At 38.1% G+C, this 27,228-nt stretch overlaps 3 protein-coding genes across 7 annotated transcripts; 1 reads left to right on the top strand and 2 right to left on the bottom strand.

Moving 5' to 3' along the window:
• Window positions 1–13,249, top strand: LOC148736731 (adhesion G protein-coupled receptor L4-like). 5 transcript variants are annotated; one of them, XM_088747070.1, is made up of 20 exons: window positions 3–188; window positions 1,739–1,762; window positions 1,892–2,254; window positions 2,528–2,556; window positions 2,851–2,916; window positions 3,341–3,512; window positions 4,408–4,521; window positions 5,183–5,267; window positions 5,597–5,690; window positions 6,347–6,396; window positions 6,565–6,685; window positions 7,326–7,420; window positions 7,858–7,960; window positions 8,235–8,385; window positions 8,862–8,910; window positions 9,176–9,242; window positions 9,761–9,843; window positions 10,040–10,160; window positions 10,641–10,682; window positions 12,054–13,249. In XM_088747070.1, exons 1-20 carry the CDS (start codon window positions 128–130, stop codon window positions 12,174–12,176), a joined length of 2,013 nt encoding a protein of 670 aa, XP_088603196.1. In that variant the 5' UTR covers window positions 3–127; the 3' UTR covers window positions 12,177–13,249. The 5 variants fall into 5 exon arrangements, with proteins under 5 accessions (XP_088603197.1, XP_088603198.1, XP_088603196.1 ...); XM_088747073.1 differs by having other exon boundaries at window positions 4–188; window positions 8,829–8,910; XM_088747069.1 differs by lacking the exon at window positions 1,739–1,762 and having other exon boundaries at window positions 8,829–8,910.
• LOC148736730 (skeletal aspartic acid-rich protein 2-like) lies at window positions 13,143–18,006 on the bottom strand. Its single transcript, XM_088747089.1, has 4 exons — window positions 17,809–18,006; window positions 15,943–16,364; window positions 14,803–15,027; window positions 13,143–14,476 (listed from the first exon to the last, which is right to left on the bottom strand). Exons 1-4 carry the CDS (start codon window positions 17,849–17,851, stop codon window positions 14,177–14,179), a joined length of 990 nt encoding a protein of 329 aa, XP_088603215.1. The 5' UTR covers window positions 17,852–18,006; the 3' UTR covers window positions 13,143–14,176.
• Window positions 18,007–18,709: 703 nt separating this feature from the next.
• LOC148736729 (skeletal aspartic acid-rich protein 1-like) lies at window positions 18,710–25,785 on the bottom strand. Its single transcript, XM_088747092.1, has 4 exons — window positions 25,617–25,785; window positions 22,659–23,074; window positions 21,009–21,221; window positions 18,710–20,697 (listed from the first exon to the last, which is right to left on the bottom strand). Exons 1-4 carry the CDS (start codon window positions 25,657–25,659, stop codon window positions 20,446–20,448), a joined length of 924 nt encoding a protein of 307 aa, XP_088603218.1. The 5' UTR covers window positions 25,660–25,785; the 3' UTR covers window positions 18,710–20,445.
• Between the last annotated feature and the right edge of the window lie 1,443 nt (window positions 25,786–27,228).

The raw sequence follows: 27,228 nt of genomic DNA, 5'->3' as shown, positions 1-27,228 counted from the left end.
AAACAGCTGGCAATATCTGGCGTTCATTAAAAAAGGATCTACTTCGTCCATCGTTGAAAGTGGATTGAGGAAAGTAAAACTCCTATCTCACGTCTCGGTCTCCGCAGTGCATCTCAAGCTTGGAAAGATGAAAGTGTTTTCTTATGCGTCAGCATTTGGCGCAGTTTATTTGATGACAGTCATTCTAGGTGAGTTGGATATCTTCTTTAATTTGACATCTCTAGATGCATAGCTAATAGCTAGCTCATCGACAAAAAGTTGCTCCTAAACTTAATATGGTGACATGTTTAACTAGATATGCGTATTCCATGCAGAATTTTCGTGTACAAGTTAATTTTTTCCTCCATATTCCTTAGGTGTAAAACGCTATATTACAATGTGGACAACTTTGAAAAAAAAAACACACACACACACACACGCACACACACACACGCACACACACAAACACACACTCCTACACACACACAAACACACACACACGGACAATGATGCGTTCTTTCGACCTGGTTTGGGACATATACAGTTATTGTTGTCAATCAATCATCAATAAACAGACCGATCTCTGTAGTGCTGTGGATACTTGAGAGTAAATATAAACAACATGGCAAATATTTCAGAAACCTCATGCTCAATAATTTTTCATTTTAGATTTCCCGTCTCATTCGTTACGTTAGGTATATTATTGAATTCAAATTGGCTTTGTTTCACAACTGTTTAAATCATCAGATGCGTTCTTGGTTTGGGAGATATACAGTTCTTGCTGTCGATTAATCATCAATAAGCAGAGAAACCTTCCTAAATTTTTTGACTTCTTGTGTTGGCTAATTTTCATCAAATCACAAATAAAGAAAATGCGCTTTAGGCTAGCACTATGATAATTTTTCAAAAGATGTCAACATCACGACCAAATGTCCGTGGCAGGTTTCGGTAAAAGTTCTTTCAGCTTTTACGGTGTTTGGTGTATAACATGGAAAGACGAACATTTAGCTAGATATTTTCTAAGTATTATCATTTAACTTGAGTGGGAGATGTATCCCTATGAAACTATTCACTTTTTATTTTAGCCGTAAAACCAGATAAAATTGATATGCAGATGAATGAGTGGCTAGTAATAGGATTCATCTGTTTGCTCAAAGATTTTGGATATCGCCAAAGGGAAAAATTTGCTGGTCGCTAGAATGAAATATGTGGCGAAAGATTGTTTCGACGTCGAAAAGTCAATTTTGGAGGGAAATTATCACTCTCTTGCCGCTGTCTTATCAGAAATGGATTAAGCCAACGTTGATATGAGGAACTCGTAACTTTTTGTTTGATTTACCATGAAATATTTTATAAAATATACTGATAATCTTATCTCCTGGCGGTAACTTTATTGTAAAATTGGCATGTAGCAATGGTCTCCAAATATTTTAATGTCTCCCGGCGCCCTTTAGAAGCAGTTTCGTGCAGCCTGAACATGCGTGTGAACAGAATCTAGCTGGAGCAGCTCATGGGCTTTGGCTCTTTTTAATAGCTTCGTTTTCAGGGCACAAATACATCTTACAAAGTAAAAAGGAGGTTACCAAGTAGAAGCACATTTTGTCATAAAAGGCATCAGCAGACAACCATGCTTCATCCGTCCACGCCATCTGGCTTAGATAAAAGAAGAGGTATATCAGGAAGATTTTTTCGACAGAAATCTTTTTTTTTTTCTCTTTTCATTTTTCTTTTTTTTTTTTTTCTTGCTTTTTTTTTATAGCTATTCAGAGTGGACAACCAGAAGGTAAGTTTGTTTCTATCTGATTAAAAGCAATAGAAACAATTCTGTCGTGTTCATATTTTGGTTGTCCTAAAAGAGCTCTGCTTTTCTCTTTGCTCTGAGACATACTTCCTTAATATGCTTATTTTGCAGACGTCGATTGCAAACATACCAACGGGAGAATGCTCCGGGCATGTAGAAAGAAACATATCAACACGAAGATGCCCCAGGCATGGAGAAAGAGAGCGTGCAAGAAACTTAAAAAGAATAGCCTGCTTAGTCGGTCCACCGTGATATCTTGTAGCCCCTTTAATGGTGGTACTAATTGCTCTTCCTGGTGTGATGGATTTAATAGCTGTTTTAAACGAAATAATTTCAACGAAACAGTGTGTTCTGAAAAGTTACGAACTCGTCAAACTTTTACCACATCTGGGGCTTGGAGCATTCATATTAGACCCCTCTTGTGTAACCGAAATGTGACTCATCGGTTTAAAGTCCAGACATGTAGAAATCAAGGTAGGTAAATGAAATCTCGAGTTAATTTAACACCGTCTCAAGTCTTTTAAAATTTTAAATCATTTCTAGCTTCTTGCGGACATTAGTCTTTAGTGGTTGCACCTATTTCGCAGTTAATTTGCTTGACTTGAGTCAACTGCATGGTGCCCACTCTTTCACTTAAAGAAATGAATACACTTTCTAAGCAGAGAAAAAAGTTAAGAACGAAACAAATCAGTGAAATACCATATTTTATACAGCTTATAATTTCCCTTCCTTTTATCATTTTCGCAGGAGAGACAAACTGCATAGAAGAGAGAAAGGCAAGAGATTTATAGTTAGAGCATGCGCAGTAATAATAGTACATCTATATATATATATATGTATATTAGTTAGAGCAATAATAAAAGTACATCTAATATATATATAACAACTGCACGGGTCTAAACTAGATAGCCTATGTTGCATTGCGACGACAGTTTCAAATCAGTAACCGACTGTATAGCCGACTGGCAGATAGATCTGGTAGATTGACTCAGCGATTGACCTACTTGACTGTTTCACTGATTTATTGATTGACTGACTGATCCATTGATTTATTGATTTGTTTCGTTTAGGAAAAGAGGTGTCGTATTCTGAGATTTTACAGACGTCTTAACCTGACAAAGCGTAACGCCCTGAAGGTAGAGTTCTTTAACAGTGCTATCGTTTCTGAAGCATTGAAGGTGTGAAAACTGAACGGAATTATGTTGTAGCCAATGGGAAACAATACATTTGACACAAAACAGAGATACATTTCTTTAGGATTGTTTTAGTAATGGGGCTATGCGCTGGCAAGCTCACCCAATATAACGAAGGCCACAAGACATTAGAGAACTCAAACGTAACAAAAACAACAAGTGTGCAGGCCATGCAGGGTATCTGGAGATTTCGACCATTCAAAATTCTTCTCTCCCACTCTCGGTAAGTTTCCCCCGTCGAGTATTGAGAGTTCGCTTCCACCTTTACAGTTCAATGGCTAAATTATTTACACTGGTGAGGATAATATTATAGTCTTGCTTTCCCTAGCTATCCTACCATTTACTTTCCTCCGATTTTCATAATCAGGACGCAGTATCCGCGCTGGAGAATGAAACTATCTTTCGCGCTGGGGGAGGTAACCGAATTAGGGGGGATGTGATGTTCACCACACTGGTATTTGAGGACTTTCTATATAGACTGGCTCTATCACATTTGAACGGTACAACTACCAATTTCTCCTTCTTCAGAAATAATTCAGGTAGGTCTTTCATGTAACTTAAGATATTCTTGTGAAGATTAATTAAGTATTTACAAACGCGAACTGTAAGGTGCAAATGATCATGATGAGATGTCGTGGATTCTGAATGAATGATTGAAATGGAAACAAGTAAAATAACCAAAAGCGCAACAATAAATAATCCTGCGTGGTCAAGGAGTGCGGCCGCTGAGTTCTTTATCTTCTATCTTTTTTTGTCTTTGGTTTTTATTTGTTATTATCATTATTATAATGGCAGTACAAACGTCTGGATGCCCAGAGTAAAGATTAAAAGCTTAGGCTGGGCGGCAAGCCGTAACCAGCCACAGCATCGAATAAAACTTATGACAACAATTACGCAATAATTTACGCGAAAAAAAGAAAAACCAGCACACCAACACAAAAAAAAAAAAAAAAAAACCTGATTAAAAATGACTTCATAAGAGTGTCATAAAATATATAAATAGATAAATTAAATCCTGAGAGTTTCGTCTTAATTACTAATCCTAAGAGTTCGTCTTAATTACAAAATAAAACTGTTCATAAGTTGTTAATATTGTTATTATTATTGTTATTATTTTTATCATTATTATTCTATTAGTATTATTATTATTATCATTATTATTATTATTATTATCATTGTTGTTGTTGTGTGCGTGTGTGTGTGTGTCTTTGTTTTCTTTATCATTCTCGTTGTTTTATTATTGGGGCATAACAATTGCCAGGGAGTGTTTCTTGATAATCATCACTTAATGCTAAAGCAAGACCCATCGCGCTCAAATAAACTTATTTGATGAGTTGCAGGGCTTGAAACTCCTTTATCGAGCTTTACACCACCTTACAAACACGTGGAAATGAGTAATATTGAAAATACATGGCCTTTTTTTCTAATTCGTAGCCGTAGATTATCTTGCCAGTCGCACATTCAAGCACAGTGGCAATCAGTTTCGTTGTGCTGATCTTGGAAATGAAAACTTCATGGAAATTCCATCAGAAAATGTCTACGAGAAAGGTGGGTATTCTAAGAAGTAAGGGCTGATAGTTTCGAAAGAAACTGTTTGGGGCTGCGTCGGTGGGAGAAAGAAATAATTTGGATATATCAACAAAGTTGAAATGGTAAATTGGCCACCGTAATGATTACAAAAGCTGACGTTTCGAGCGTTAGCCCTTCGTCGGAGCCCTTCGCTCCGACGAAGGGCTAACGCTCGAAACGTCAGCTTTTGTAATCATTACTGTGGCCAACTTACCATTTCAACTTTGTTGATATATCCAAATTCTAAGAAGTACATTTAATCTCAAGAAGAAATTTCTGAACCCCTGATCTAATATTAAAATTTATTGTATATTTAGTAGACAGGCTTTCTAGTAATATCATAAGAGATAAATCAATAGATGGTGGTTAAAAACAAAAAAACAAACAAAAACAACGAAAAAAAAAAGACATATATTTGAAGATGAGATGCAAAGACGTTTTGGATGAATTTATCCCAAATGTAAAATGACAGGAAGCAAAGAAAACATCCTCGATTATCATGGGGGCGGATACTAACATTAAGTTCTTCCCAGGAAGGGACTTGGGCTGTATCCAAGACTCGGGCACAGACTTTTCCAATGAAAAACTCCCGCCTAGCGAATAAAATATGTATCTTTTCGTTCGAATTACCTCCATATAGGGTCAGTGGTTGTAGCAGTTATGTATAAAAATCTCTCCGAGATCTTCATATCGGACAACAACGTCAATGGAGCCAAGAAAACCAGGTTTGCATGTTTAGCGTTAGCTTGAGTATTTCCTCGTACTTTATTACACTCGCATCTTCCTCCAATGTTTCGAGAAGATGAAATTGGCTAATTTCAGTGCGAGACCGCATTTAAAAGAAAACAAAGGAAAAACATCCTTAACGTGCATAGCTAAGATGATGTATCCAAACCTACCTCATGGCTCTAAATTAATAGGCTTCCTCCAAAACTAAGGTCCAGAACTAGAGGTGAGTAAAAATATCCAATTGAACAAGAGATTTTGATGGAGACTATAAACTTGTCCGTTTCCTTTTTTTGTTTTACTGCCCTTTTTATTATATTATTATCAGGAAGTTGAACACCATAATCATGTCCGTCGAAATATACCCTGAGCCTGATGAATTGGAGGAAAACATTACCTTGGTTTTTAAAAACATAAAAAAGGTATCCTCGTCACCTCTTGTACCTAATTTAGTCTTTTGTTTTTTCCATCGCACCTTACAACTTATGTTTAAGTAAGGACGCATCAGGAGCTTTTTCGAGGACGCCGAATTGTCTTCGTCTTCAATATTAAAAGCTTTTTTCCTTGAATTTCCGAGATTATTCGTTCAAGTGGGTGAATCGAATTAATCAAAGGTATAAATTAATGACAATGACGATGGTAATAACGATCGCGATGATCAGTGATCTTAGGGTCTACTTTTAATGAATGTGGCATTTCAGTAAATTTGTCCTTTTTTTGTATTCTCGTATCTGTAATATTTGAGGGGGGAAGTTTCTATAACATGGGGTGCTGCGTTGGCGTGCAGTATAGTAAGATAATGAACTGTCTATCAAGTGAGTTGATAATGCGAATTGGCTAATGTAGAGCGATTAAAAGCTGATGCGTTGAGCGTAAAGCGTTCGTCAGAACTCTGATGAAGGGCCGACGCTCGAAACATCAGCCTTATAATGTCTCTGTGCAGGCGAATTTCCCTTATCAACTCTCTCGATAAAACTTCTTTATCTAGTAATTTTTGAGCTTGTGTCTAAAAGTTCAGTTTTCAAACTTAGCATTGTCCATAAACTGTTCTTAACTAGTTCTCTTGCAATACTTTCAGGCAAGTGGAGATATAAGAGAGTGTGTATTCTGGGACATGTTTGGAGATGGGTAAGCCTCACAAGTGTTCCGACGAAACCTCTTTTCTTGCAAAACTCTACGAGATGTCTTTCCATTTCTTTGACACCTATTGTGTAGGTCATGTAGAAAGCTGAATAAGATTTTATAGCCTGGAACTACAGTCGACCACTTGAGAAGTTTCTTTTGTTTCTCATACAGCCCTGAGGGTTGGTCATCGCAAGGATGTTTCACCAGAATCTTGAGCGAATCCCAAACGGAATGCAAGTGTAATCACTTAACACACTTTGCTGTTCTGATGGATTTTACCAACGATGAAGAGGTAACCGTTGCAAGGAATACAAAAGCAACACCTAAATTCATAGTTCTATTTGGTGTATAAGTTGCCCAGCACGTATCATGAACACTTTAAATCACAGGCGTCCCACACAACAAAGCATTTCCAAAAAAACTCCAGTTGTAGTGCGTGAGCTTAAAGAAGAACTTTGACAATAGTGTTACTGAAGTAGTAAGACCTCAGAGGGCAAAACTGGAAATTGAGTCTAGTCCTCCTTGGCCTGAAAGCGACTTCCGCTATAAACATAAAGCACCAGGTGTACTTTTATTTCGTTTAGGCAACTAATTGTACACTTGACGCAGAAATTCGGCCTATATGAAGCGATTACAAAACAATTGGTTGGGATTACTATTGCCAGAATCAAAGACTGCACCAAAAAATTAAAATTTGTTGGATTGGGTGCGCACAAATCCCGTATCCCAAAGGCGGCCAGTTTCATTTACTATATCTCTCTCCTAAATGGAGGTTCACATGACGCCCTGATTCCTATGAACATGCAACATCTTCAACATCATTGAAACAGTTTATTTTAAGGTGCCCTTGAGGTTCAGAAAGTAAGCTTTAGGTATTAGCATTAAATACGTAGCAATCTTCGGCCTTTTAAATAAATGTTATTGAATTTAAGGGAGATGACGGAATACTGACAGTTCTTACACATGTGGGGATGGCTTTATCGCTGACTGGAGTTTCTATAACAATCATCAGCTACATTTTGCTCACGTAAGTCCCATTATTAGTTGAAATCTTCGACAAGTTAGCATGAAGGAAGTGCTCTCTATAGCATAAAGGAAGTGGTCTCTTTGATCTTGTCGATATCGTCTTATAGTCCAGGTGAGATTAGAGAATAGGCCTTAGAGATGAGCTACGTGTTGACAACCTGAGAAAACCTGGGGCGAGGATTACACTGGCGGAGGTTTCAGACTTTTTTCTGGCAAAGTAATGCCTAATATAAAACAAATAAGCTTACAAACGTCATATAGAAAATCAGCTGCAACATGTGAAAGAATTAGAGAAAGTTTTAAAGCGAGAGTCATTTGAAGAATATTGGATTAATGAAAACGGTTAGGGCGGTAATGTTTCTCTTTCTTCACTTCCTTAGCTGAATTTTGGTCATTATATTTTGGTTTGCAAATTTTTGTTTATTTGGGCCTCTATAGAGACAGACATGCACCATTGTCCCATATTCGAGTAGGGCTAACATCTTGCATTGGAGCGGGACATATTGTCTTCCTTGCTGGAGTTGATGCCACAGGAAACAAGGTGAGAGGTTGGGACAAATTAATTTACAACCTCCTCGTTGACTTTCATTTTTATTCGATTCTTTTATGTTATATTGTTTTTTGTTTTTTTTCTGGGTTCCTATAAAGGTTTGTTTTTGTAGTTGGTGTTGTAGTTGTTGTTGTTTTTCTTTTTTTTTTTCAGTGTGTGTCTATTGTTCTTTAACCTGTGTATATATGTTTCTGTTTCCTTTTACATTTCCCGATAACTTTTTGGTTACCCAATACATCAGCCAACCGATGATAATCTCTTGCAGGCTGTCTGTGTTGCGGTAGCAGCTCTCATGCAGTATTGCCTGATGGCAGCATTCTGCTGGATGCTGGTCGAGGGCATTTATATCTACTTATTTGTTGTCAAGGTGTACAACATAAGTGATAAAATCCGTCTCTATCATGGCCTTTGTTGGGGTAAGGAAAACTACTTGTTAAGATGCGATAAAAGCTGAAGTCATTATACACGAGGGTACTAAAGTAAATTGAATTTAATAAAGCAAGTATAAACGAGAAAAAAATGATTTGCTGGTGCAATGCACAACATGTTAATCCTCAAATTCTGATTGGCTTTTGACACTCACCAGTCGGGATTTCATAACGAAAACAGAGCCACGCAGTCAGAAATTAATGTTTTGTGGCCAGACAGGGGTGGGAAGCAAGCATATAAAGACTACCTTGAATATTTTTTTCACATCAAGGGGAGAAGTATAATCGCCTTGATTTTTTTCTATTCCTCAAAGCCGTTTGTTAGATAACATAGCCCGTACTTTGATAGTTATCGCTGTCCTCTTTGATATAACCCCGTAAATGATCATTTTAAGCAATTTCTCTTTTAGTTATTGTGGCTTTTGTTCCAGGACTTCCTACGGTAATAGTTGCTGCATCTCTAGGTATTGTTGCAGGAAAAGACGGAATCGAGAATTTTGTCAATGATCAGTAGTAAGTTTGAAAGTTTACCTATTTTATCTTCTGAAAGCATCACTGTAGATACATAAGTGAATAATGTTTCGACCACCTGAAGAGGTAAACCTAGGGAAAGGAAAATGAGTTCTCTCAATGCATTTATATCGAAACTGCGTCGTCTATCTTGATTTTCGCTGAAAAGATTGAAAATCTGGCCTATCGTACTTTAAATTTTTAGTTTATCCCTCGTTTAACTAATATATTAATTTTTAATCCTTTATTTCCCTTTTTTAACTCCAAGCTGCTGGATATCTTCAAGAAACAAAATAATCTGGATATTTGTTTCCTTTGTTGGGCTAATCGAACTTGTATGTGGCGACATTACCTGTTTTAATAATACAACTCAACTTGGACCTATTTAAATTATTCTATTATCGTATGTTCTATTTAAGTTATTCTGAGTTAAGTTATTTTTTATTTTTCCCTTTGGTCTAAGGCAAGCACCTTGCCTCTGCCAAAAATAAATATATTTGATAGAAGACAATGACGGGGCAGACAGGGAACATCCATTTTCCCATCCATTCCACTACAATCATTATAAAAGGTTTTCAGAAAGGACTCCACATCCACAAAGGGATGTAAAGGCGAACGGCTTTGGAATTTAGGCTACGTGACCGTTTTTTCAGAATCTTCTCTTGTTAATTTCAATTACTCTCAAGCTGCAAAATTTTTACTGAAAGCCTTGTCTAGCGGGATCAATATTACTCTTAGCTGCCGCCCGCATTGTCTTCTCCTGTACTCTTTTCACTTTCTCATATTTCGCACCATTAGAGATCTACAAGTCAGTAAAGTTAGCCAACATTTCGTCTTGTCTTTGTTTGTAAAGACTAACATAGTAATCCTTGCGCGAGTCATCAAGGAAATTACCACAATCCAACAAGTGAAAGAAAACCAGACTGAACAGATCAGGTGAGATGATTATCTCTCTTTTATTTCTATGTACCACACCCCACCTCTGTTCCCAGCAAAGTGCAGAACACTTGTCACATAGTGTTCTGGCTCTCTTTCGAGTTTTGTAGCTCTGTTGTAGAAAATCTGCGCGCGAAATCCGACGGTCCGAGGGTCGATTTCTCGAGGAAAATTCTATTTTTCTCTATCTTTATAGGGTCGGTCTCCGATCATGCGTGGTGTTGACTCCATTGCTAGGAGTCACTTGGCTGATTGGTTTCCTGTCGCCAATGCACATTGCTTTTTCCTACATCTTTGTGATCCTCAACTCTACTCAGGTAAAATGCAAAGTTTACAAAGGTTTGATCTTCGAGAGGGAGGTAAGGGTGTCATCACCACAAGATGATAATCATCGAAGTTTCGAAAGTAATTCTCAATAAGCAAGTATAACCCGGATTAGCTTTTAAGGTCAGAACCCTTTTTGAATTAATCGCACCCTTAAGCCCAAAGAGAACGTTAGTAGAGAGAAGTAGTGAAAATCTTATCACGGGGGCTTGTTTCTAAAACTACAGATCAAGTGAAAATTTACATGTACAAAGAAATCTGTGCATGCGACCGGAAAAGAACGATTGATTTGAAGATAAGTACCTTACTGGTACCTGTAGTTGTTGCGACACAGACCTTCGACCACAGTTAAAAAGGAGGTTAATGCTTCTTTGTCGCTTCCATAATCTAAAAGTTCTCTTTTTTTTTTCATTCTCATTTATCTGGTCATTAGCTTATCTATTTTTTATTCCATAATACCTTTCTTTTTCTAGGGCTTCTCGATTTTCTTCTTTCACTGCTTGAGAAATAGGGAGGTATGCATAATATACATATTTTCAACAGGAAGAAATATTTGTCAGCGAAAGGAAACCTTTGAAAAATAATAGTTTCACGCTTATTGTACGTCAATTATAGATGCACTTGGGAGGTTTGGAGAGCACGAGAGAGGCGTAAGAGTTGCTCAATGTGCTAGAAGCATGAACCAATTCTTTTAAAACACAGTGGACACAATTTGTGCTTGAGGAAAGTTTAATTATTATTGCGTCAGGTTTACGAGATTATCGCGGTCGACCCGAGAACTATGCATATAAGACAAGGCAAAAACCACCAAAAAAATATTTCGCGGCCAAATCTTTATTGAAAGAATTGTAGTTTGCTGATAAGATGCTAAATTCCAAAGGAATTCTTCCATGTACGAGACCGCGTGATAGAATCAGCATGCTTGAAGCGTTTACTAGAATTCATGACCAGAAAATTGAGTTGGTTTGTGATGACAATTCTAGCATTGTGTCATTTCAAAATTAAAATCCCCTTTTGAACAATACTTTTAAGCTTTTAGACATATCAACATTTAAAAAGAATATACACAATCTGAAAAACTTACGATTTTCTCGCGTTTACGAGACCCGCGTGGTTGATTCACCATATTTGTTTTCTTGTTTACTAGAATTTACGACCAGAAAAACGCGAGGCTTGGAGTAAATTATGAAAATTGTTAAACCAAAGTCTTCTATTGAAGAGTACTTTTGGGATATTTTGACACTCAAATAGTGCTTTACTGCGAAGGATCGTTCTTATATACATAATATCTACTGTTCTAAAGAATTTTCTCCAACGTCGCAAAGCCTCACTTAGAGTCAGAAAGATCACTTTGTTCTTTCCAAGTCATAATTCGCATCGCGTTTGGGAATTAAGTGTCAATAACTCTTTGGCTCCCAGAAGTGATCAACATGTAACTTCTCTCTATAATATCCATACACGACCCAGCAAATAAGTAATGAGAATCCCCAAACTTATCAGGAAGAAGTTGTTACCCTGATTGAACACCAAATTGTTCTAACCAATTTACAAGGAAACGTGTAGCAGCTAGAGGGGAGAATTAACAATCAGATCTTGGGAGTTTAAGGGCGAACTTCAACGCTAATTTCGTCGCTGGAAAGCTACACTCTCACTTTTTTTTTACAAATAAGTGTTTTTTAACTCAGGGTTGAACGGAAAAGCAATATATTGAAAGGTTTGAGACCTCGCGGCTAAATTTCAGAGACGGGAACTTGCTATGAATGAACATGTCATGGATGCCTGGCCGGCCGTCCATACAGACGGATTTTTTTTATATTTGCTCTTTAGGAATGAGGGAGGACTTGCTCCCTTGAAATGTTATAATTTATCTGATATTCTTCACTTAGATAAGAGAACGTTTCAAAAGAAGACTTCACAGAGTCTATCTACGGGCAGAAAATCCACCTATGACTGAGATAAGAGGAGACGATACAATCAGAGTTGAGTCTGAACCAAATCCGTCAGACTGATGATCAATGATCTTGCACATCCACAGTGGTTGCTGAACTTTTAATCAAAACTATAACGCAATTCACTATCGTATGATAGCGGCTCGATGTAAAACAGTGATAATAGAGTGTAAACATTATGTTTGTAGTCGGTCAGTGTGACAGGATGGATTGCAATGGGAACTAGAGGGTCACTGCTGTTGCTGAGAAGTTTTTAGCCAAGTTAGCTTTTCACTCTTCTTAAGAATTGGTTCATGCTTTAGCGTACACTATCGAGTTATGGAGCACGCGGGAAGTTTGAAGAGCACGAAAGAAGCGTAAGAGTTGCCCGAGGCAATAGCCGAGGGCAACTCTAGCTTTTTGAGTGCTCTCCAAACTTCCCACGTGTTCCACAACTCGATAGTGCACAGCTGAAAGCATGAACCAATTGTTTTAGAACATAGCCGGTGGAATTCTGTATCAAATTCGACGCGAAAAACGGACAACAATATCAGTTGAAGTGAATCGTGACGGCGCTGATACCAAGTCTCCTTTTCCGTTGTCTTTCTCTTTTTCTGCGTCATTTAAGAACTCTAACCCAAAGGAAAAAGTGAAAACATTGTCTTCGTTTTCGATCTAGTAGGCCGAGTTTCTTTGTATCCATCATTGTCGCGAAAAATATTATTTTTTCCCGCGCTAACAGTGGCTGCTCGCGTAAAAAAAAAAAAAAAAATTCTGGCGAAGCGATTTGCTGACGCTGTCAGCGTGCACTATCTGTATTTTGAGCACGCTTACGTGTATTGAATTTGATTGCGCGGTTCTGCTAGCTATGTTCTAATATTTCTTAAGGTCCTTGGTTCGTGATATGTTACGACATTTATACTATTCTCTAATTAGGAAGTCAAGATTTATTTCTAAGAATGAGATTTCGGAAAAGCCCTCGAGTTTTCAAGGATATGTAAATCTTAGTATATGAAAACAGCCATTAATTATTTAATTACAATAATATTTGGTGCAAGTGATTTTATTGGGTAAAACAAATATAATAACAATTCCATTAAGCTGTTGCACTTTGAAAAAGATAATAAAAACGTTACGCAAGCATGCAGGTGCAACTTTTAGGGGTTCATCGTTATTTTCATAAACACAATGCTTATGCAAATAATCTTAAAGAGGAAATAAACAGCATGTTCGGGAAGCGAAGGGGGGCCCAAGAAAACGAGAAAAGACTGGAAACAACACTTGGGCAGCGCAGTAGCCCCACCATCTTTGTTTCTTCTCCCGCTGCCTTTTAAAATGACACACAATTGGCGGTAATTTCACAATCTGATCGGCCAATTTTCGGTTGTCGATAAGAGTACAGACAATGGCTGCACGCGTCAACATGTCACGCAACTTGCCATGCACTGAAAGAATCGTTTTATTTGGTGTCGATATTGTGGTAAAAACAAATCGACAGGGGCTCACTGCGGTTTTGCGGACTCACCTGGCTGCGCCTCGTGAGTCTACGACATTTTGACCACTGTGATGACGAAGAGTTTTGTCCATAAGAGTACAGACCATGCCGAAAACACTGTTGATTTGTTAAATATCTTTTAACATTATATTACTGGCGATGGGGATTTTTTAATATAGGCAAATAGAAACAGATTGCGACAAGAGGGAGGGACAGGTAGTACTATTCAAAGTATCCCGATGCCAACTTTAAGTTTGGTTTTGAAATATTCTGCTAGAAATCAAACAATTTTGGTTTAAAACAAGCTGATGTATTTTGTACAGGAAACTTCAAAGGTTATCAAAAATTTTTCGAATGGCGGCAGCAATGATCAGGGTTTTCAAAATGGTTCTCAGATAACCACGCTTTTGGGCTTGAATATAGCTCAAGGTAGGCTATAAAAAATGGAATATGCTTCGCAAAGAGGTATACATGTACGATCATTGCATCGAGTGTCATTAGCAGTGCCCTAACCCTAACTCCCCGCACATCAGATTAAAGCAGCGTGTATAAATTCTCAAAAGCCTAACGAAAAAACTTTTAGTCCTCAGTTTAACGTGAATATGGCTGCCAGTACCACAAAAAGCAGCGGGAGATTCAGCTGAACAGAAACCGCGTCGTCTTTGTTGTCTTTGTTGTCTTTGTTATCGTTTTTGTCGCCTTTGTTGTCTACGTTTTCATCGTTTTCCTCAATTGTATCCCCCAATGTCACCCCTGGGTCAACTTCAATGGTTTTGCTGAACTGATCGGCGGGTACTCGGAAAACAAGTCTATGCTTGTTGCCAGTCGTCTCGAGCTTTGGGTAATCACTGCTGCTAAAGTTGGCAAATTTTCCATTTATTTTGCACTAGAAAAAAAAAATTAAAAGAGTAAAAAAGGGACATTAAATTTGTCGTAAGTTAAAAATAATAAAAAAAGGTACACCTTCCAGTTGCAGAATATATTGTGCGAACGCTCTCCAGGAGGTGGTTTTTTAAATTGACTTAACTAGAACACGAGAAAGAGAAAACAACAAAAACAACCCGAGAAACTGAAACGTTCTGCTGATCACCGACCAGCGACTCATGGAATGTTTTCTATTGTTTTTTAATTTCATCCCACTCGGGTTGTTAGGCAGGTAAGCGGCTACAGAAAGTGTGGTATTTTGCATAAAGATTCGCTTTAGAGTCATACCTTACTGGCAGCTGACATTTCGTCATCGTCCTTAGCTCCACTGCCAAAGCGGAAATGCTTGCCGCATTTAGCCCCTCTCCGGCATGGCATATTTCGAGGAAGTTTCTTGGAGTTACCATCACTGCCTTTGATATCAATGTCTTTACTTGGTTTTTGACCTTTTCTTCCTTTGACAACAAGTCCCAGTTCGATTTCCTTCGCCTCACTCGAAGTATAGTTTTCAAGCTAAAGAAAACCTTATTATTTTAGTAAATTGAAGTAAGAAGTAGTTCGAGACTGCCACCGCGAGGATCTCTTTCGTACATTTCTCAAAAGCCGCAGCGCACATATAAGATTTTTATATATTCTTAGTCATTGATTCGTCATTTCACGGGTTTAATACGAACCAGCATAATGACCAGCTCCCTGTTAGCTTGCTCGCTAAATTGGTAGAGCACTGCACAGGTATCGCAGAGGTCATGGGTTCAAATCCCGTACAGGCCTAATTTTTTTTTCAGGCCTCACCTTAAATACTGCTTAAGGTAGTCTTCATTACTGCGAGGTTCTGTCATACAGCTCGAGACTACGTTGAACTTTTCTTTCATTCATTCTGTGATTGTCTCGCGCCACCTTTTCAGCGAATGAAATTCAAATTTCAACATATCTGTGGTGGGGTGTATGCTCTTGCTAGAAGATGTTGAAACCAAATCCAAGGGAAAAATTCAAACCTAGTTTTGATGTTTTCTCTATAAGGGCAACTGTCTCTCTAGGGAAACTGATACAACGTAACTAAACACAAACAGGGAAATTCCTTTCAAAGCTAGAAGACTGATAAAACTGATTACGTTTTGGATGAGGTTTATCATCTGTGGAACAGCCTAGCCGATAGTTTACGTTTTCCTACACAAGAATCAATTCCCTTTTTGCGTATCTATTTCAAAAGAATTTCTCTGAAAAACTTTTGTACCCGTTTATATTTGAAAATCTAATGCATTCGGGCTATACCAGCCGAGTATCCTTCATTTATCACATCCAGCACCATCTCAAAATTAACAGTTCACGCTCGCGCTAAAATCTACACTATCATTGTTTCTATTCATAGAGATAACATTAAATCTAAAAGTTTAGTTTTTACATAATTAAAGAGAGATGAGGGTGCACCTTCACGAAGAATTTCAAGGAGCCATTTTTCATAGCTATTTCATCCTCTTCGAATTTAATTGTTCCGTTTTCGCAAATGACGTACAGGTCAACGTACAGGTTCGCCTTTTGAGCCCTAAGGTTGGCTGTGAGCGAGAGTTTCATCGCCTTCAGACCTTGCAATACGGCAGATTTGTTCAAAGTGCCTACGGTGAAATCTTGAGTTTTAAAGTTGCTAACGGACCGACCGCCTTTGATCTCCTTGCCATTCGCCCCATATTGCTTCATGTCATCCAACTCTACAGTAAAGGCATTGGCGAAACTCGTGTTATTTCGACAACGACGAAACAGAACCTTTCCAGACCTGCCAAGAACTTTAACACACATGCCGCCACATGTTGTACCGTTGAAATCATTTGCTAAAGCCAACAAAATGTTGGCAGCTGAGGAAAAATGAAATTCAATAATTTTATAATTATTCAAACTTACAGTGCGATATAACACCCCGTTGACAGCGAGTTGATTTCAAGACAAAACATCGTGGTATAGTTCCAGTTCGCATGGCGATTTTTTGTTTTGAGCCCATTATGTCAAATTTGCACTTTGTTTTTAACATTGTCTGCAATCTATAAAAGCAGTGTGATGTGGAAATCGCAGAATCGACTTTTTAAAATTACATGCCCATATTTTGCATGCAAACTCTACAGAGGCTCCCCAAACGTAGGGAAAGGTTTTTTAAAATGCTTTCATATTTCCTGTGAAAATTGATTGGGAAGATTTTTATACTGAGCTCAACACCCTTGGGGGTGAAAGGGGGCACTAAGGGAGAAATTGTTTTATCAATTTTTACGCCTAAAGGATTAATCATTTTAATTCCATTGTGGCCCTCTTGCATCGGTGATTTGCAATTTTACATAGTTTCAACTCCAGCTAGAAGGGAGAATTAACAATCCCATCTTAGGGATAAAGGGTTCACGTAAAACTAACTAAATATCACAACCACTGAAATGACGGAACCAGTCAAAAATTTAATGCAGTGATCATGCGAGTCATGTGAGGTGCAAAACAAAGAGACGTTGTCATGGTGATGCAAAATATGTTTCTTGACTACTGAAAAATTCATTTTCTATTTGCGGTAAAATTAAAATACTTGCAGCAAATCTTATTCATTTGATTTCGAATTCTTAAATTCCAGTGAGTAAAAGAGTTTTTTCTTATTGGATTTATAACTGATTGAAATTATTTCGATTGTGATATTGACACAAATTCCTCTAGCTTCAAGAGCTTCTACCCAATCAACTGGAGAGGCCAAGTTACACTCGGTCAAAGCAACGATGATTGCACGAAAGGGATGACCTCAAAGGCTTACAGTATGACATCTAATATCCAAGGATTTGAATCAAGAATAAACAAAAACCCTGGCCAAAATCAACGATTCCCCTACAATATTTGGGGGCAGAATTTTATCCTTTGGTACCAGAAGTTGTTAAATAATTGCTCTCCAGCAATTTGAAAATGGACACGAACGCATTGTTGCTATGTACACCCTTTAACATAACTTGTTTTCATCGTCACGATAAATCACACTCCAAACCGTATTGTTAATTTCACTTCTAGAACATGTGAATATTCTCTCGTCCGCCATTTAACGAAAAAAATATATTTGTTACTGCGTGCTAGGTCTCACGCATTTATCAAAATAAGCCAATGCTACCAACTTCTTGTTGAATTGAACAAACACATGCACGTCACCCATATCAAATAGACCCCTTATTTCCAAAGAAATGTAACAGCGATTTTAAGGGAACAAGAATGTGTTAACCGAGGTGAACCCTCTCCAATGATGAAGTCTTCAGTCGATGGCTAGTTTCGAAAAGCAAAACTTACCTGCAAAGGCAAGAAGAAACATACAGCTTGCTTGCAAAGTCATGTTCTTGAAGTTTTTCTTGCTTCAAGGAAATGTTCCTTTCCCAAAAAAGGACGCCTTACTTATATATCATAAAAAGTTTAAAATAATCGTGGCACCTCCACGAATCAAATCAATAAAGCGAAAAACTTCTCGGATGATCGCTAATTTGCAACTGAAAGTAGGTGCGCCGCGGACTTGGCTAAATATTCAAAAGCTACGGAAGTAGTTAATTCTGCCCGCGATCTTTGAAGCATACCTTTAACCCTACCCTATTTTACTTCATTGAATTCCCGAACTGTTTTGGTTCATTGATAGACTAGCCAGAGAAATAAAATGTTAATAGAAAAATAAAATTAATTTCTGATCGCGAGAAAATACCAGAATTTATGAGTAAGGTTTAAAAACGTTGCGTGACATGGCTAGTACTTGAACAAATCACGTCCACGCAAACATTTTGGGTCTTCGACAAGCGACCACTCAATGCAGGGTGACAGCCTTATACGGTGCCGTTTAACAGGTTCTACTGCACTCCGATTCCCAGGGAAGAATAAGGAAAGATAATCGAAATTGTAAGGCTGCTTCTTAGTAATTTCGCCCCAAAATCTCATCAGCAATTCTCCTTACCGTCCTCTATCCAATTCTTATGATGTAATTTTGGAGAATTTGGTATTAGATCAACTGATTATCCTTTAATTGATATTTTCTTTTTTCGTCATTTGTCTGCTTGATATTGTATTGATATTGTAAGGAGAAATGTTGTCTTTGTCGCTCGTGGGAGTTCAGGGTTAAACTGGGCTCGAGAAGCTCAAATGAATTTAAGTTTTTGGCCGATTTAGGGTCCTCAGTGTTTGCACACAGCCATTGACCATATAAACGAACTTTGGTGCAAACGATTTATTAAGTTCAATAATCAGGTCAGACTGTAGAGTGTTACATACACATGATAATAATATTTTTTATCAACGTATTACACTTCGAGACAGACAAAGATTACACCTGTCACGCAATCATTGCTTTGTCGTGGACACCTCACTTGTGCAAATAATCTTAAAGACATATTATCTCAGGTTATCTAACATGCTGGCGCAGCGAAGAGGGTCGAGAAAGGGAGGAGAGACTGGAAACAGGTCTCAGGCCCCCCAGCTAGCATCTCAATGATGATTCCGTATTTCTCGTAATTTTTCAAGTCGTGAGTAATTGTTTCAAAGTCTACAACCATCACCACTGTTTGTTATTTCGTGGTTTCATGGTTTCTGTATTCCCATCATAACCTCGCTAAAAGCCATTACGTGTACGTATATAAATCAAACTATTTTTGATAATTTTAGAATCGAATATATTGATTCATTATTACGTGCAGTGAAAACGATTTTGAGAGAATTATGCCGCCTTTCTCCTTCTCTTTCAAATTTTCTTTTATGGACGGAAGGCCCCAGTACCAATGGTGTAGATAAGTCAGCTTTTTCGGGAGTTTCACCCATCGCAATTAATGTTACTCAAATTCTACAAGCTCAATACTAAATTACCAGAGGTTCAAAACTAAAATTTGCACAAACTGAATGCCGGATAACTGAAATTACGTTTGCATCTAAATTTGAGTATCTTGGAAAGTATATCAATACTTAAATGAAGTACATATCTATAATTGGCGCCGAAATTGTTGACATATTGACCCGATTAACACCGTATTACTTCAATTTTATCTCTTTTTCCCATGTTAAGTTAAGTTATTTGTCTCCCCCTCTTGGAAAACGAAAAGAGAGTTTTATTGTGACTCGATGAATTTTTAGCCACATACGGGCGATGTTGAATAAGGAAGGGGGAGTCCCGTCTATGATTTTGGGTGTAGTAGAAACAGGAGCGTTGGATGTATTCTACACATGACTGGTACTCTCCAGACATAATGTGTCAACTAATTTTGAAGCTGATTGTAGATTTGTGGAAAGGAGTTATCTCGCATCACTAATACTGCAGTTACACTGAGCTCGTTATTGCAAGAGACATCTTAACAGACCTCATTCTTACAGTGATTTTACAGAAACCTGGATTTGGAATCGAGAAATTTCCTGGCTGTTATTGTTTCTTAAACAGCTCTCACGTCTTATCGAAAAAAAAAAAAAAAGCTGCCGAAGAGGATAAACAAAGAAAAAAAACCTTTTAGCTAAGACCAGGGTTTTATTGAAATTTGGAATGAAGGAGTTTAAGAAACACAATCCGAGGAAAGGGAGAGAGGGAAAGAGTGGTACTCCATTCGTTCCTCATTATTAGCCATGCAGAACGTTCTATGTACCACCGTTTAGTGTCTTTGGAATCAGTTTTGAAGCAATCTGCTCTGCGTGTAAGACCAGAAATCGAATTTTATGGTCTAGAACAAGGTGCTACATTTTGCAGAGGGAGCTTAAAAAGTTAAATTAGGTGTTTCATAAAGAATGGGTAAGGGTTAGTCAAGTCCCAAAATGCCTCACGACCAGTTCTAAGAAATGCCTCCAGTGTAATTTGCACGCACTCTCCCAAAAAGAAGCCGAATACCACTCTTCCCGTCCCTATGCGTCCCTACATCGGGTTAAAAGCGGCATCATTTCTCAAAAGCGTATAACGTACTAACTCTACTGTTCTCACTTGAAAGCGAAAACAGATGCCAGCATCACGAAAAACAACATCAGGTTGAGCTGAGCGGCAGTTACTGCATCACTGTCATCGCTGCCATTGTTGTCAGTTTCATCCCCCAATGTCACTCCAGGATCGATTTCGATGCTTTTGGTGCCATTGCCGGGTACCCGGAACACAATTCTATGCTTGCCACCATTCGACATGAGTTTGGGATAGTCGCTTTTGCTGAAGTTGGCAAGCCTACCATTGATTTTGCACTAACAGAACGGAAAAAAAGGAAAAGGAACTAAATAAAAAACTAAATGAGACGTAGATCATGAAAAGATGCGCAAATTTCCAGCAGTAGAATTTATTCTGTACATAAGCTCACCAGTAGGAGGTTTTCAGACTGTGCTAATCTAAAGCATGGCAAGATATGAAAACAACAACAACAAATCTAATGCAGAAACGCGAAGGTATTGCTTATCAGTGACTGATAATTCCCAACATCTTTCCACTTGGAGTTGTTGCGCAGTTCAACCAAGCAAAAGGCTGAATTGTTGCTTAATGATTTCGTTCAGAGTCCTACCTTACTGGCAGCTGACATTTCATCATCGTCCTTAGCTCCACTGCCAAAGCGGAAACGCTTGCCGCATTTACCCACTTTCCGGCATGGCATGAGTTTTTGGCGTATGTCACTCTCGTTGATGTCCTCGTCTTTATGTGGTCCTCGGTTTTTTCTTCCTTTGACAATGAGTCCCAACTCAATATCCTTCGTCTCACTCGAAGTATAGTTTTCAAGCTACAGGAAAACAATGAAATTTTGAACTTATTTGGTGAATTAAGTGAAAATGAAACAATATTTAATTCAATACCGAAATTATTTGTCTTTGCGCTGTTGTACCTTTAAAAGTTTGTTCTTGTTGTTGTTGTTTTTTTTTTTTTTGGTTCTGTCTTGTTTTTGTTTTGTTTTTTTACTTCACTTTGCGACTTTCTCGCTCCGCCGTCTCAGTCAGTCTGCTTCAAATTTTTTTACAAATCCATAGTAGGTGGACCCAGAATGTTTCTCGAAGGTGCTTGGCACCGTTCGGAGGTTAAAAGTCAAACTATTGACTTTCTCGATCCATTAGAGCACATCTGTCTTTAGCAACGTATATATGCCTAGATTAGCCTAACGAAAGATATCCTTTGCAAAGCTAAAGGTCGGCACACACGTGGGGACTAGTCCCTGCGACTAGTCCCAGCGACCAGTTTCATACGACTAGTCCCTTCGTGTGAACTACACATTTCTGTGGTCGCAAGGACCAAAATTGGGTCCCTGCGACTGGTCGCACGAATTCAAACTGGTTTGAATTCGTGCGACCAGTCGCAGGGACTTGCCGCATGAAACTAATGTTTGTCCCTTCGTGTGAACTGTTTGTGCGACCAGTCCCTGCGACTAAACGGTAAATAAGCCAATCATGAGTCAGTATATGATTTGTAAACATTGCAGTTTCTATGAATTTTCCCTGAATTCTAGATTTCTACAAGTGAGGAATAAAAAACTATTTCTAGTTTTGTAAACATATACAGATGTCTTGGAGCCGTTTTGATGGAATGTTTACCCTATTTGACTCCGTGTCTGTTAAAAATAACAAAAAACAAAACAAAAACGGAACACGTAAAAGCATGAATAATCCGACTAAATAATTGTAGTTCATTTGCGTTGATGTTTAATAGTGCTACAATGAAAAGTTACCAAATTTTCATTGTTTTCGTGTAACGCCCCAGACTGAGAAAAATCTTTTGCCTCCTAATTTTCCTTTGTTCTTGTGCAATTGAGTGCCCGCGTGTGAACGCCTTAAGGGACTAGTCCCTGCTAACGGTCCCCTCGTGTAAACCCTTCAAAGACTTGTCGCTGGGACTAGTCGCATGGACTTGTCGCAGGGACTAGTCCCCTCGTGTGTGCCGACCTTAAAGGACTAGCAGATCATTTACGTTTTTCCACGCTAGTATCAATTTCTTCATTGCAACTTTAACTCAACCTTTTCCCTGAAAGTGGCATAGTTCGGAAAAACAGACTATTGTTTGAAACCGAAGAAATAAATCTAGTCAAGTCAAATTAAAATAGACACGTCTTTCAAATCGTCTCATTCAGTACCATCCCGTAAGTTGATCACGCTCCTGCTAAGCCCTACGGGATTATAATGTCACAACATTACACGTAAAAGCTTAATTTTCAGGGAAAATAAGAGTGTACCCTCAAGTAGAATTTCAGTGACCCATTTCTCATTTCCATTTCATCATCACCGAATTTGATCGTTCCGTTTTGGCAAAGAATGTAGAGGTCCACGTGCAGGTATGCCATGTGCCCTTCGAGATTTGCCTTGACGGAGAGCTTCATCGCCTTCAGATTTTGCAATGTGGCAGATTTATTTAAACTACCGTGGATGAAATCTCTAGTTTTAAAGGCGGACCGACGCCCTCCGATCTCACTGCCATTCGCCCTCAGTTGCTTGGCGTCATCCAGTTCTATGGTGAAGGCATCAGTGAAATTCTTGTTGTTACGACAACGACGAAACAGAACCTTTCCAGACCTTCGAAGAACTTTCATGCACATACCGCCACAGGTTTCCTTGTTGAAATCAGCCGAAAAAGCTGAGAAAAGATTGGCAGCTGTGAAGAGAAAAAAAAAAAAACAGTCAGTGTCCTTCTTTTATACTCAAACATCACCTCGGCCGGCGGTTTACAAGGTGATTTTATATTTCGGTGGTGAGCTCTGCCAAAGATTTACTGTGCCAATATCAAGGGCGAATTTCTCAGCCCATTACAGCAATGTTTAGGTGGTTGCCATCTTGAAAAGAAAATCGACCGAATCACTACACAGCCTTGTGATCAGCATGAAAAATTGTGGGAATAGGCGCAAATGTAGATGAATTTGGTCACCTGTCATAACAATGGGCAGGAATCTCCATCGCTGCAGCAGACACACTAGGGAATTTTCCCCAATCATAGTTGTTGGAGTATAAAATCAATCGCAATGTACATCACAATGAAAACTCTAGCTAACGCAGTCATTGAATTAAGGAAACTTCGACAGTCTGAAATAATTACTGACTCCATACCCGGTCCATTCAAAACTCACCCACCACCAGTTTCTTTCCTTGCAGCTTTCGTTCGAATTCTAATTTACTAATTTAGTCCATTTTCACTGCATTACGTTTTGCAGTGGGGAAGGATTAGAAAGGAACATAGGAACCATTCGTGCTAGTCCACCCTCCCACCCATCCCACCCCAGGGGAGGACATCCATCACACAGTAATCTCGTGTGTGGGAAATTTACGTCTCCTACCCCAACCCTGCAGAAGACGGTACCTCTATTTATTCGTCCCTATCCGAGAAGACTAGAATATCTAACCATTTCTTGATGTTATAGAAAGGTAGAAAATTCTTCTCAATTATTTTAAGACCCTGAGTGTTGGTCCGGCCGGGGCTCGAACCCTCGACCTCCCGCCCAACAGTCCGGCGCTCTATCCATTGAGCTCTTTAGTTCGAATTATCTCAACGATCGAACCACCGGTTTGCGATAGCCTAAATACGTTTTATAAAGAAATACCATAACGTAAAACTGAGACAAAAAAAAATCTGAAAGAACAGAAAGAAATAAACCGCAAAGAATTTAAAATCAGTGATCAGGTAAGTTGTGTTTGGTGCAACAAACCGAAGTTGTTATGGTAAGGCAAAACATGTTTCTCTAGGTTTTTACTGCTTTTTTTTTTTAACAAAGGTTTGTTCAAGATCGCTGAAAGGGCTGCATGATAGATATTTCATGGAGAGACTGAAACGGTTGTCTTTTCGTATTTCGTATCAATTTATGTTGATGTCGCCATGTAACGTGTGGTAAATTGATGAATTTAAGACATTTGATGAATTTAAGATTTGTTCGAAACGCCAAATCCTTGTTTGAAAATATGTAAACTTGAATAACAATATTTACCAAGTAACAGCTTCTACATTGCAAAATCTGCAAACGAAAGCAATATTGAGACTTTCGTTGCTCCCATCGACGACTTCTAGCTGAGGCTGCCTTTTGATAGAGACTGAGAATTTAAGACCATGGAAATATATGACAGATCTGCATTATAGAAAACACTATGTGACCCCGTTTGCGATAGTAACGGTAATTTTTAATTCAACATTTGCCTCCAGAAAAAGGATCAAGCAAAATAAATATTTCTTTCAACAACGGGAAATGATAAACGTTCTCCCCTAAGTTATGAAAACTCGATTGATAAACGAAAATGATAGTAAGGTTACTTTCGAAACGGAAGTTTGACTTTGTCCGTAAAGCGGGAAATAAAAATGGAAATTTACTTCAATTTTATTGTCACTTGCAATTAAAATGGTGGACACTGAAGATAATGGATTCCCTTTGTCTAACAATGTTTCCTGGCAAAAATAGAATACTTATCAGCAAATCTAGGTAGCTGCGATTTTCAGTTTTTAAAATCTTGAAAATACGTTTGGAATACTGTTGATATTATTTATATCGTGATACTGCAATGACGGTCTATAAAGTTTCAACTCAACAAAAGGATAGACCAGATTAGTCACCTAAGTTTCGACCAAGGATGTTGCACTTTGTTAAACCAAAACTTGTTGAATCGAATTGCATCAAATATAGCAAATGGGATCCGCAAAGATATGTAAAACCTCACAAAGATAACCGATGTCTTCCTTTGCTTTGTTTTAGAACATAGGAAGGAAATAGCTGATAAAAGAGAATATTGCTGTCTGTTTATATTGACTCGTATACATCGATATCGCGCAAAACAACAAATTTTAAACTTCTAAAATGCGAACTACTATATCAACAATAAATCTCAAAGGAAATTGTCTCATTGATCGAACGGTTTGAAAATGTAATTATTCTTCATTTGCTCTCCGTTAAAAGAAGAATTCGAGGTAAAATAACAGAACGGTGCTTCGTTTACCGCATGTAAAGACATCCTTTACTTAACATCCTTTACTGAAAGCTCCAAGTACTTTGATGTGTTGAGTGGAACAGACAAAAACGCTTGAAATATGATTCAAAATTCTCATTCCCAGAGACTAGAATCAACAGTTTCGGGACTCCTATGAAAATTTAAAGAAATGTAAGCCCTCTGCGTTCTAAATGTTGCTTCGGTCGATGAGCTAGATTCAAATTAAAACTTACTTGCAAAGGCGAGAAGAAAAAAGAAGTTTGTCCGAAGAGCCATGTTTCCTACGCTCTGCAAGCTTCCTGCACAAAGATGCCCGCCTTATACTGAGTAAGAGTAATAAATTTTAGTGATATTTCGCACAAACCAACGATGTAAAAGGAGCAGTGAATAATAGCTTATTTGCACCTGAAAGAAATGGGGCTGGCTTAAGTATCACCTGCCCTAGCAACGCTCCAACAAGCCTATTGTCTCACAGCCAGTAGCGACCTCGTTGCTACTGGCTACTACATGCAAACAAATCAGCTTTGCTGAAGCAGATCCAATTTCCAAAGACTTATTGACAGCTGATATAAATAGCATACTGGGTTCATCGAAAATGATGCAAATTCATCCCGTTTGAAGAAAAACCAAGAACTCTCCGGTAAATGCGACAATAAATACGAGACTTGCGCGAATGTTCATCCCCATTTTAGTTTGCTGGCTTCAAATGCGTGATTCTTGCACCAAACCTGGCGGCACGGGATTAATAAACTTCACACCTGGCTAGAAAAAGGTATGATAATTCATGTGAACAGACAAAAAAGGAAACATGACGAGCTACAGCTAATCTGCAACTGAAAAGAAATTGTCATAGAAACTGTTATCAACACAAAAACAGAATTGACACCTGCAAATCTGATGATTCGTGGTGGCTCGCTGTTTAGTAAGTATATTGGTTTCCATTCGAACGCTTTGTGAAAGGTAACTCTGCATATTGATTTATTCTCAACGAACGTTGGGTTTGATTCCGTTCTAACAATAGATATTATGAGAGCATCGTGTATATTGAACCAATACAATAAACTGACTCAAGAAAAAAATCTACTCTTTTGTGGTTCTGTTTTCGCTAATCTGGGATACATTTACACGCTTGGATTTAAATTTAGCTGCATTCTTGATTCGAGCATGCTTACAACATATATGAATATATGTACATGAAAAATACTGGACTTCTTTCCGAAACCACTAACACTTGATATGCAGATTTCCCTGTGATCTACAATTTGCTAAAGATATGGGATTTTTTTTTCTTTTTTGCTGTTTTTCAGATGGCTGGATTCGATTTACTCTTTTATATTCTTATGGCTACCCATTCAAAACAAATGAAGGACCCAGTGAAAGGAGGCAGTAATTGTGTAAATTTCACGGGCGATTTCAATCACACAATTAATCTTAGTAGGTTGCAAACATCGATGAAATCCGTATGATGAAATACATATATCTTATTAGACGTTTTTTTGTGTAGTATCGCTGAGTATTTTTACAAGTTGTGCCGTATTTGATATAGTAATAATAATAATAGTGATAACGGTTTATTATAATAATAATAATAATAGTAATTAATAATAATAATAATTATAATAATAATTTATAATAATATAAATATGACGTCTTTACTAGTCTGCTACTAGTAAGGCATCACTAAGGCGAGCACTGAAGCCCTGATATATTATTCCTTCAATCATAACCATTATAACCTTCTCAAATGTGTTTTGTGCATTAGCTGCTTTATTCTGTAGAGTTGTAATCGGACAGTTTAATCGAACAGTTGGATATAATCGGACACTTTTAATCAGACGGTTAAAG

Source organism: Stylophora pistillata, chromosome 2, assembly GCF_964205215.1.
Source record: "Stylophora pistillata chromosome 2, jaStyPist1.2, whole genome shotgun sequence".
In the NCBI taxonomy this organism is placed as follows: Eukaryota; Metazoa; Cnidaria; class Anthozoa; order Scleractinia; family Pocilloporidae; genus Stylophora; species Stylophora pistillata.
Note: the sequence above shows the minus strand (reverse complement) of the source record. Positions and strands in the feature narration are given on the sequence as shown.